Source organism: Bubalus kerabau, chromosome 1 (assembly GCF_029407905.1).
Source record: "Bubalus kerabau isolate K-KA32 ecotype Philippines breed swamp buffalo chromosome 1, PCC_UOA_SB_1v2, whole genome shotgun sequence".
Classification (NCBI taxonomy): Eukaryota; Metazoa; Chordata; class Mammalia; order Artiodactyla; family Bovidae; genus Bubalus; species Bubalus kerabau.
In genome coordinates, this window is record NC_073624.1 from 63,439,551 (window position 1) to 63,451,977 (window position 12,427).

General features: G+C 34.6%; 1 protein-coding gene and 1 pseudogene across 1 annotated transcript; both read right to left on the reverse strand.

Moving 5' to 3' along the window:
* Positions 1-1,922: 1,922 nt before the first annotated feature.
* Positions 1,923-2,867, reverse strand: LOC129641556 (olfactory receptor 6C3-like). Its single transcript, XM_055566238.1, has one exon. It carries the CDS (start codon positions 2,865-2,867, stop codon positions 1,923-1,925), a length of 945 nt encoding a protein of 314 aa, XP_055422213.1.
* A 7,868-nt stretch (positions 2,868-10,735) lies between these two features.
* LOC129646140 (olfactory receptor 6C1-like) lies at positions 10,736-11,838 on the reverse strand (annotated as a pseudogene).
* Positions 11,839-12,427: the final 589 nt, after the last annotated feature.

The following is a 12,427-nucleotide window of genomic DNA, read 5'->3' on the forward strand; positions in this document are numbered from 1 at the left end:
TGACTTGAATTTGTTCCTTTATGTGGATGCTTGGTTTATGAACCAGTTTATAACCCAGCGTATGGTTGTGCATGTGTGCTCTGTAGAGGCCAAATCTTTGTGACCCTTTGACAACCTTCTCTGTGCATGTGCTTAACACAACTTCTTTATCCATTTGTCTGTCAAGGGACATCAAGGTTGCTTCCATGTCCTGGTTATTGTGAATTGTGCTGCAATGAACATTAGGATACATGAGTTTTTTAGAACTGTGATTTTGAAACATTGATTCTTCCAATCCGAGAATTGGTATATCTCTCCATGTGTTTATGTCATCTTTGATTTCTTTCATCAGTGTCTTATTGCTTCCTCTATACAGCTCTTTTGTGCATTTATTCCTAGATATTTTGTTCTTTTTGTTCCCTTGGTGAATGTGGTTGATTCCTTAATTTCTCTTTTGGATTTTTATTGCTGGTGTATAGGAATTCAAGGGATTTCTGTGTATTGATTTTGTATTCTGCGACCTTACTAAACTCACTGATTAACTCTAGTCATTTTCTGATAGTATTTTTAGGATTTTCTTTGTACAATATCATGCTGTCTCCAATGAAAGTTTTACTTCTTCTTTTCCAATCTGGATCCCTTTTCTTTCTTATCCTTCTCTATTGCCAATTAAATTTAATTTCAGATTTTACCTTTTCATCATGGCTGTGAAATAAGAATAATCATATAAAACATTTCCAAATGAAAAACAAGGTAAACATTTCTTCCAGAGAAAAACATTTACAGTTACCTCAGAAAGTTGTTTAAGAAAAGCTATGATGAACCTAGATAGTATATTAAAAAGCAGAGATATAACTTTGCAAACAAAGATCCATATAGTGAAAGCTATTTTTTTCTAGTAGTTATGTATGAGTGTGAGAGTTTGACCATAAATAAGGTTGAGCACCCAAGAATTGATGCTTTTAGACTGCACTGCTAGAGAAGACTCTAGAGTGTCCTTTGGACTGCAAGATCAAACCAGTCAATCCTACAGGAAATCAACTCTGAATATTCATTGGAAGGACTGATGCTGAAGTTCAAGCTCCAAAACTTTGGCCACCTGATTCAGAGAGCCAACTCACTGGAAAAAACCATAGTGCTGGGAAAAATTGAGGGCAGGAGGAGAAGGGGGCAACAGAGGATGAGATGGTTGGATGGCATCGCCAGATCATTGACATCAGTTTGAGCAAACTCAGGAAGACAGTGAAGGACAGGGAAGCCTAGTGTGCTGCAGTCCATGGGAACACAGAGTCAGACATGAATGAGTGACCGAACAATGACCTAAAGTTGTTGGAAAGATTCAATGAGCCAATATAAAGAGAATAATTAGAATAGGTCTGTAATATAGTAATTGCTGACAAAAATTAATCTCAACTTTCCTCTTCTCTTTCTTATTATCATAAAAGTATTATTAATAGTAAAAAGAGTTCAATATACTTGAATTTCTAATCTTTTAAAAATATTTGAATAGATATTTATACTGTATTTCCAGCACTCTATTGATTGCCACTGTTTGATTTCCTGAAAATTCCAAATAGAATAAAATTTCCTAAAAATGTCATTTCTATTACCTGCTAAAATGAAAATTTCAGAAGTCCACATCAACCCTCACACTCTTTTCATCAAACTAAATGCCTGTGCATCTTCAAAAATAAAGTTTCTACTCAAAATTTTAACATTTACCTGTGTTTTTTTTTTTTTACTTCATTCAAGTATATTTGAATAAAAAAAATTACAGAATATTCTGAAACAATAGTCAGCTTTAACCAGTTTATTGGTTTGGGTGTGGGGAGATTTGAATGTGGAAATAAATGAAAAGGAATCATACAACTGTAATGAAAGAGTTGGACAGATTATGAGTAATAGAAAGTATTAATGAGAACTTTATTTTTCTAATGATACAATCACTTGCATTTACTGGAGAAAAAGATAACCTTTTGGATGGTCTCCTTGAAGGCTTGCTTCACTTGCTGGTTCCTCAATGAATATATATATGGATTCATCATAGGAGGAATAGAAGTATTTATAATAGCAACTCCTTTGTTAAAGGATGCCTTTTCTTTTGCTGATGGGTTGGCATACATGAATATACAGCTTCCATAAGAGATGGAAATGACAATGATGTGAGAGGAGCATGTAGAAAATGCCTTTTTTCTCTGACTGGCAGAAGGCAGTCTCAGAATTGTCTTGATGATGAACATGTAGGATAGAATTATTAATGCCAAAGTAAAAAGCAGAATCTCTATTGCAGAGTAAAAACCAATCACTTCAAGGAGCCATGTGTCTGAGCAGGATAGTTGCAAGAGAGGGAAATAGTCACAAGTAAAGTGATCAATGATATTAGAACCACAGTAATCTAACTGGAGAAAAAGAATAACAGGTGGGAAGATGTTTAAGAACCCTGCCAGCCAAGCACAAAAGACAAGCAATACACAGACTCTGTTGTTCATGATGGTTGTGTAATGCAGGGGTTTGCAGATAGCTACATAGCGATCATAGGACATGGCAGTTAGAAGATAAAATTCAGTGATACCCAAGAAAATGAAGAAAAACAGCTGAGCTGTACAATCATTGTATGAAATCATTTTGTTCCTGGTGATAATTGTGCCCAGAAATCTAGGAATACAGACAGTTGTAAAGGAGATTTCTAATATAGAGAAGTTCCTGAGGAAAAAATACATAGGTGTCTGTAGATGGGAGTCCACCAAAGTGAGAATGATGATGGTCAAATTTCCAGTGACACTTAATATATATGTGATGATTAAAAAGATAAAAATCACAATCTGAAGCTCTGGGTCATCTGATAGCCCCAGAAGAATGAATTCTGTGGGTCTTGTGTGGTTTTTCATTGTTGATCCTTTCCCCCCATTCAAAAAGAAAATGGATGTGTCTCCTATAAGAAATAAAAAATCAAAATACATTTGAGGATAGAATATAAAGCTTTTAAAGTACCCTTCATGATGATAATGAATGAAATTTAAAAACATGTTCACCTACAGAACTCTCTCCAATTTCCATTCAACTTTTAATTCTAGTAAGGAATATTAACTGAAGCTCAATATTATTTTTTCTTCAAAAATACATTAATATAGACTATGGATAAAATAAAACTCATATGATAACACTTATATAAGGCTTTTTTCTCTAATAATTTTTAGTTGTTTCAAGTTATTCTTTTAAATATTTAGCTTCCTTTGTAAAACATATAGAAATATTTTAATGATTTTTCTGCTTTCCTCAGTATTATAAAAACAAGTATAGTTTGCATTTTAATCTAAATAGAGAGTTTAAAAGCATACACAGTTTATGTATGCCTACTTCCACATTTTATTTTTTGCATAACTGAGGCCCACTTTGTTTAAGTGACTTTCACTAGTTTAAAGGACTAGTCAACATAGTAAAACAGTGAAAAATTCTTCAAGAGATGGGAATACCAGACAATCTAACCTGCCTCCTGAGAAATGTATATGCAGGACAAGAAGCAACAGTAAGGACTGGACATGGAACAATGGATTGTTTCAAAACTGGGAAAGGAGTACTTCAAGGCTGTATATTATCACATGCTGGTTAGTGTGTATGTATTTTAGTTGCTCAGTCGTGTCTGACTCTTTGCAACCACGTGGATTGTAACCCACCAGGCTCATCTGTCCATGGGATTTTCTAAGCAAGAATACTGGAGTGGGTTGCCATTTTCTTCTCCAGAGAATCCAGAGGATCTTCCCAACCCAGGGATCAAACCTGCATCTCCAGCATTGCAGACAAACTTTATCATCTAAGCCAGCAGGGAAGATTATCACCCTGCTTATTTAACTTACATGCAGAATGCATCATGCGAAATGCCAGGCTGGATGAATCACAGGCTGGAATAAAGATTGCTGGGAGAAATATCAATTTCCTCCATTATGCAGATAATACCACATTAATGGCAGAAAGTGAAGAGGAATAAATAGTCTCTTGATGAAGGTGAAAGAGGGCAGTGAAAAACCTGGCTTAAAACTCAACATTCAAAAAACTAAGACCATGACATCTGGTCCCATCACTTCATGGCAAGTAGAAGGGGAAAAAATGGAAACTGGCAGATTTTCTTTTCTTGGGTTCTAAAAGCACTGCAGATGGTATCTGCAGCCATGAGATTAAAAGGTGCTTGCTCCTTGGAAGAAAAGCTATTATGAACCTAGACTGTATTAAAAAGCAGAAACATCACTTTGTGGGCAAAGGTCCAAGCAGTCAAAGCTGTGGTTTTCCAGTAGTCATGTACGGATGTGAGAGTTGGACCATAAAGAAGGCTTAGAGCCAAAGAATCGATTTCTTTGAACTGTGGTGTTAGAGAAAACTCTTCAGTCCCGGATAGCAGGGAGATGAAATCAGTCAATCCTAAAGGAAATTAACCCTGAATATTCACTGGAAATACTGATGCTGAAACTGAAGCTCTAATAATTTGGCCACCTGATGGGAAGAGCTGACTCACTTTAAAAGACCCTGATGCAGGGAAAGATTGAGAGCTGAGGAGAAGGCGAAAACAGAAGATGAGATACCTTCATAGCATCATCGACTCAGCGAACATGAGTTTGAGCAAACTCCGGGAGACAGTGAAGAATAGCGAACACTGGCATGCTGCAGTTCATGGGTCACAAAGAGTCAGACACGACTAACCACCTGAGCAACAACCACACAACATAGTAATATCTCACATTAGAATACGGGTGTTTACCCATGGGAATATTTTGTTGGCACTCTCTCCCAAATTACCTTTTTAAGACTTTGGTTAATGCAATCCCTTCTTCCTTTCCTTATAAAAGACTAAAAGCACAAGAAAGGGTAACTTCTGCTACCAAAAGAAATAATTGCCTAGACACAATTTAGTTCATACAATGCACACTTGTTTTCTTTTGTTTTACAATTTTACTTTATCAAAAGAATAAGTAGATGGTCAAAACCTTTAATGGGAAGCAGCTATTCCTTTAAATAGGGGATGTCATTTTTATAGTTTTATTCCTATAAGAGAAAACCATTCAACTTAAGAAAAATTAATGAACAACTCAAGACTTACTGCTATGCTGCTTATTTAGGACTCCATGAATAGTTTTCTTGTTAGTAGCCACCATTTAATCTTTAATAACAAAAATTTCCTAAATTCACAAACCCATATACAAATAATACTTTAAAACACATAATTGAGATGTAATAATATGCATTAACCTAAATAATAACAAATTTTACTTACTTCCTGGTTTTTCTTGATGATTTAGTCTCAAATTTTATGGTCTGTCACTTCAATGATTGTATAATTTCAGAGTTGATGAAGTGAGTTAGCAAGTTATTTGGTTTCTATAGTACTCTGCAAACAAATATGGTGACTTAACTCTGCAATGGCTCTCAAGGATTATATTCTCATTGTGGTTCAACTGGTAATATTTGACCACAACAGCCTTCATTCCTGATACTGCAAAATTTGGGGCACATTTCACCACATAACTGCTATTTGTCTCTTATACAATCTCTGTGTAAAACACTCGGTTGCACTGGGTGGGTTAATAAAACACTTCTTATATTTGCCCTTTTTCATATAATTAAAACACTACTTAATAAAACATTTCTTTGTATTAATGCACAGATTTTAAATGATTATTTTCTAATTCTGTGATTATATATCCATGCAATTTGAGTAATATTTTTCTTAGGCTTCAGAGACTATTATATTTTCCTACAAATGCTGCTTTGAGAAAAAGAGATTTAGAAATTTCTTCTCCATGTAAGTCATACATATGGAATTGGATTTATCTTGTCTTTCCTGTTTTCTCAGGGGATTGTGTTAAGTAAACAGAGGGCTGATGACGCATTATTAAAAGACACAGGTGAATCGGTTTTGTAAGTGAATAAGAAAATGTTTGGGCTTCCCTGGTGGTTCAGTGGTAAAGAATCCACTTGCCAATGCTGGAGACATGGGTTCGATCCCTGATGTGGGAAGGTCCCACATGCCATGGAGCAACTAAGACAGTGTGCCACAAATATTGAGTCTGTGCTCTAGAGCCTAGAAACCACAATTACTGAGTACATATACTGCAACTACTGAAACCCCTGCCACCTACAGCCTTTGCTCCACATGGAGAGAAGCCACAGCAATGAGGATCTCACACAACATGAGTAGAAGTAGCCCCCACCTGTCTCAACTAGAGAAAGCTGGTGCAGCCAAAAATAAATGAATAAGTAAAATTATTTTAAAAAAGAAATTGTCAAAAACCAAAATGACTGAGGTAAATTAGGCAACTTCAAAAACAACACATGATATTGAGTCTGCAAAATTCTGATTTAGTTTTGACTCTTTATTATTGTAATTAAAGAGTCCACACTTTTTCCCCAGAAATTCTGGACTTTTCCTCAGGACAGTTACTGTGATTATTTCCTTTGAATTTTGACTTTGCACCATAGAAATTGGCAAACATGACAAAACAGTCCCTCACCTGAGAGACAGTTGTTAAACATTTACTATTCTCTCATTTAGAACATCTGTCTGTCAGTCATGTGGTGGATACTCAATGAATATTTCTGAATGAATAAATACATTGAAATAATTTTGGTGTATAATCAATCTCCGGTACTCAATAAAATCTTAAAAAACTGATTGTTAAAGAATTTGAGAAACAAAATATGAAAAGAATCACTATTTGGGTAAAAAAATGTTAGTCACTCAGTTGTGTCCTACTCTTTGCAATCCCACGGACTGTGGCCCACCAGGCTCTTCTGTCCATTGAATTCTCCAGGCAAGAATCCTGGAGTGGGTTGCCAGGCCCTTTAAATATAAAGGCAAATCTCTCACTGTGGCAGATTTCAAGCTACCAGTGCACAGCTGGGTCCTGTGATGTGGTCCAGACAGGCTCCAGTACACCACTGTTGGGAGTGAACCAGTTCATCTACAAAGTGGACAAAGATCCCTGCTTTCATGGGGTGAGGGATGTGAGAGAATGTAGACAGTAAGCATGAATGGAATTAATTAGTAAACTATATAGTATTTCATATGCTAATAATTATTTTGAAATAGAAAACTGAAATGCCTTGGAAGTGTGGGGGGGGGCTAGTATAATTTTAAATAGTGTCAAAGGGGTAGATTTTATTGAGGTGATATTAGGACAGAGATCTGAAGAAGGGATGGGTGATAACCATGTGATTATCTGGGAGAGAATACTTTCCATTTTAAGAAGCATGTAGTGTAAATACAATAAGGTCCTAGAAGGAAAATCATGTTACTTGAAAATAATGATTTGGGTTATTTATTTTGTTTTCTCATTTCTGATATTTTTCAATTTTGTTGAAATAGTTTCCTGGATAGAATCTCCAGGAGAGTAGTGAATAAAAACAGTTATAGTGGTCCTTCACATCTTATAACTGATTTTACCAAGACTACAGCTACTATCTAAAACATTAAAAATGATGTTTGCTGTAAACTTTAAATTTTGAATATTTTCAAGTACACACTAGGATAGAGAACTGGAGAAATAGTTTCAAGTACAGATCAAGCAGATTCAATAAATATGAAGGCTATTTTATATTGCTTTACTTGTGTTTTGAAAAACTTTTAAATATTTTGTTGTATTTTAAACCAGAACTTAGCAAAATGTCTTTGGTATCATTTATCACATTGCACATGCTTGTGCTTCTTCATGCTCACTTGCTCAGTTGTACTTGACTCTTTGAGACCCCATGGACTCTAGCCCACCAGGCTCCTCTGTTCATGGGATTTCCCAGGCAAGAACACTGGAGGAGGTTGCTGTTTCCTCTTTGAGGGGATCTTCCTAACCCAGAGACTGAACCCATGTCTCCTGAGTCTTATGCATTGGCAGGAGGATTCTTTACCACTGAGCCACTGGGAACATACTCCTAGATACCCAGTTGTTTCAAAACATCATTTTTTGTTGACTTGTTTAAACTGGAGCCAGACAAGGAGCATGTAGCATATCTAGTTGTGATGATCTAGTCAGGTTACTTATGCTACTGAAATAATGTTCTATTCTATTTTACTAAGAGACTTTAAAAAATCATAAATGGACATTGAATTTTATCAGAGGATATGTGATTTTCTTTTTCAATTTTTGTTTTCATTTTTACTTTTAATGAGGCAAATTTCACAAATAAATTTCCTAAAGATAAATTTTCTTTGAGATAAGACCACATATAAAACAAAATACTAATTTGATAATTTATTTGAGTGCATTATCTCCTTATTTATGAGTCAAATTGCTGGTGACTTTATTTCACACTTAATCTTTTGATATCATGAACATTATAAATGTCCAAAAATGAATATGAAATGTTTGCCTCATCTTTTTTCTGAAAATACTTTGTAAGATTGTGCTCATTTACTTTCTTAACAATAAATTAAAAAATAAATAATTTTTCTGTTAAATTTAAAATACTTATATCTTTATTGAATTTTCAAATTTTAGTCAAATTACTTTATATTAAATAAGAAATAATATACTAGCCAATGTTTATGGAAAAGTCTAAAACAGCAGTGTGCAAACTGTGGTCCATGGGCAACAGTTGGTCCACACCCTCTTTGTGCTAAAAGTTTAATTGGACACACCTGAGCACTTTCATTCACACATTGTTTATAGCTTCACTTGTATTACAGAGGGGGAAGAGTTGAGTAATTTCATCAGGGACGCTATGGTCTGCAAATTCCAAATTATTAATATAGTGCCCTTTAGACACAAATTCTGTTGACTTCTGATACTGATAATTAAAATGCTTGTACTGATTGAAATCTTTATAATAACCACTAAAGAGTTTGTGTAGAATTATATGAACAGTCACATTATTTGATATCAGCATAAATGCCTTCATATCTTTTGTAATAATTTTACAGTTCTTTTAATTCTTAGAAATACAGCTAGCTAATTTATGGTAGATATCAAGAACCCACATCATCAATCAATTCTAAGCTTCAATATTTTCAAATACTTCCAATTAACTGTAGAAATTATTGTTTCAACAAGAAGGTAGGAAATAGTAGCTGCATGACTGTTTCCAAACTGGAAAACTCTTTAGTATTGTTTATTTTATTTTTTTTTTTTTGCATCCATGTGTCTGTCTTTTTATTTTTATTTTTTTCATTTTTATGGTTAATATTAATTGTTTAAAGTTGTTTTCTTTTTCAGCAAAGTATGGCTCTAAATCTCTCAACTGAGTACAGTATCTGCATATCAGGAAGAATTTGGCTCAATGAATTACAATTACAGTCTTTCCAGAAAAATCATTAGAAAATATAAGATGAGTTTGTGTAACATTCATATTATTTGAAATTTTGGCTTCATGGAAAAGCAAAAAAAAAAAAAAAATTACTTTAGTACCAGAGACCAAGATCTTGGATAATCATCTTCTAAATTCTAATCAATACATTTTCAAATGCAATGCTGCATTATAATGCTTAAAACAGAGTAAACATACAAATTTTTAACAAAAAAAAAGCTAAAATTTATATACAGTAAAATTTTGCCTATGTTAGCATCTTTATCCCTATTGAATGTCATTTAATTAGATAATTGAATGAATTATATGTGTACAGTATTAACTCAAAATAACCATTAATATGAGAAAGTTGTAAAAAGTGTCAGCTATTGATTATTAAAAAAAACAGCTTGACATCAAGCATTAATTTAAATATACAACTGACTATAGCAAATCTAGTCGTATATAGTTTCCAATAGTATCTAATTCTTCAGAGTTTTATTAGAAATTGTTATGTCATATGTGTTAAAGAGTTCCTAAAAAGAGGGATAATTTCACAGTTTTCTTGAAAGTATATATTCATAATTGTTCTCAAATTAATAAATTATATGGCAAAGATTTTAAGATGGCTTATGAAAAAAGTTTTTTGATTTCTTAAGAAACTATAATTACATTAATTTTTTAGTTGTACTATTTTTTATGCCATTACTAAGTAGGCCATAGTATGGAGAGAATAATATATGTAATACTCTAATAAGATGGTCAGATTATGCTCATGATCTTCTATAGTAAATTAAAAATAGTGTTTAGCATGGTTTACTGTTTCCTGAATTTCTAGAAAGAAATATCTCTTGTGCATTCTTGCTCTGCCTCTTTCTGTCTGAATTTAATTTCCCAAAAAATATTGTGGAAGAAATGGAATTTTAAAAGTTTCAAAGAAGGAAATGGCAGTTTCATAGTTATAGGGTGTAACACATGCGTGCAGTTGCACAATCATGCCAGATCTTTGTGACATCATGGACCATAGCCCATCAGGAACCCCTGTTCATAGAATTTTCCAGGCAAGAATACTGGAGTGTTCTGCCATTTCTTACTCCATAGGATCTTTCCCACCTGAAGATCGAATATGTGTCTCTTGTGTCTCCTGCATTGGAAGGTGGATTCTTTACCCCTGATGACAACTGGGAAGCACAGAATGAAAAGCTGAGCCCAAAAGTAGGGAAGTACATGAGAGAAGGATGGGAATATGAATAGAAAAAAAAAATGTATACAGTATGCTTGCAAATCTGCTGTCAATGAAAGTATGAGTAATGAAAAATAACTCCATGGAGACAATATGAATATTAATAGATTTGAAAAGCTTTGAGTTTTATTTAATTGCATTTCATTATGCCTCTAATTTATGCCTCTAATAAATAGGACTTTTATTTTTTCATTTCCTTGAGAAAAGTACATTCTTCCTTGCCATATCCATGAAGGCTTGCTTAACTTGCTAATTCCTTAAAGTATAGATAAATGGGTTTAGCATGGGGGCTACAGAGGTATTTAGCACAGCTAGTCCCTTGCTCAAAGAGACCCTGTCCTTTGCTGATGGATTCATGTACATGAAAATGCAGCTGCCAAAAGAGATAGAGATGGAGATCATGTGGGGCAAACACGTGGAAAAGGCCTTTGTCCTCTGAGTGGTAGAAGGTATCCTCAAAATTGTTCTGATGATATATGTGTAGGACAGAATTATTAATGCCAAAGTGAATATCAGAGTAAACACAACACAAGAAAACACCATTATCTATAGGAATTTGGTGTCTGGACAAGAAAGTTATAAAAGGGGGAAAAATTACATGCATAATGTTCAATAGCATTGGACTTGCAATAATTAAGCTGTAGGGAGAAAATGAGTAATGGAAATGTGATAAAGAATGAAGCCAGCCAAGAAGTCAAGACAAGCAGTGTGCAGACTCTATGGTTCATGATGGTCATGTAATGCAGCAGTTTTCAGATGGCAATGTAATGGTAATAGGACATGGTAGCCAGAAGATAAAACTCAGTGACTCCCAAGAGAATGAAAAAAGAAAAATAACTGAGCCATACAGTCATTAAGAGAAATGGTTTTATCCCCTATAATAATGGTGGCCAGAAACCTGGATATAGTGACAGTTGTGAATGACACTTCTAATATGGAGAAATTCTGAGGAAGAAACACATGGGGGTCTGGAGGTGGACATCCAGCAGGGTCAGGATGATAATTTAGGTCAGGTTCCCAGTGATGCTGAGCATGTAGGTGATGAGCAGAAAGACAAAGATCACAACCTGAACTTGTGGGTCATCGGACAGTCCCAGGAGGATAAACTCTCTTATTTCCATGTAGTTTCTCACTTTTTTCTTCTTCTGAGTAACTTTCTGGAGAAAACAGAAACAAAAGAGCTGGAAGAAAAGAGAATTATTCATGGACTACACTGGAATTTATTTCTGAGAGTGTTATGCCATTCTGATCTAACTTGGGAGATCTTTGAAACAACAATAAAATAGATAACTCTCTTTAAAAGAATTTCTTACATCAACATGAATCCGCAACGGGTATACACGCGTTCCCATTCCTGAACCCTCCCACCTCCCTCCCTGTACCATCCCTCTGGGGGTACAACCATCCAAATATAATATTGTAAAGTAATTTACCTTCAATTAAAATAAATAAATTTATTAAAAAAATAAAAGAATTTCTAACTATATGCCACTGTGTGTGTTTTCCATAGAATTCTTTTAAAATCTCCATTTTACTTATAGGAACTAGGCTAAAAATACTTTAAAATGTTTTGTTTGGACACTCCCATGGACAGGGGACTCTAGAGTAGAGCGTGGCAACCCACTCCAGTATTCTTGCCTGGAGAATCCCCATGATGGGCTACAGTCCATGGAGTCAAAAACAGTAGGATATGACTGAAGTGACTAAGCACATGGACAGAGGAGCCCGTCAGGCTATAGTCCACAGGGTCACAAGGAGTCAGCCACATCTGAGCACACATGCACAGCCATATGCTGGATTATAAACTGATTCATAACAAGCCAAGAATTCATAAAAAGGAACAAGTTCCAGTCAGTTGTGAGGTGGATGAATCTAGAGTCTATAATACAGAGTGAAGTAAGTCAGAAAGAGAAAACCAAATATCCTATATTAATGCATACA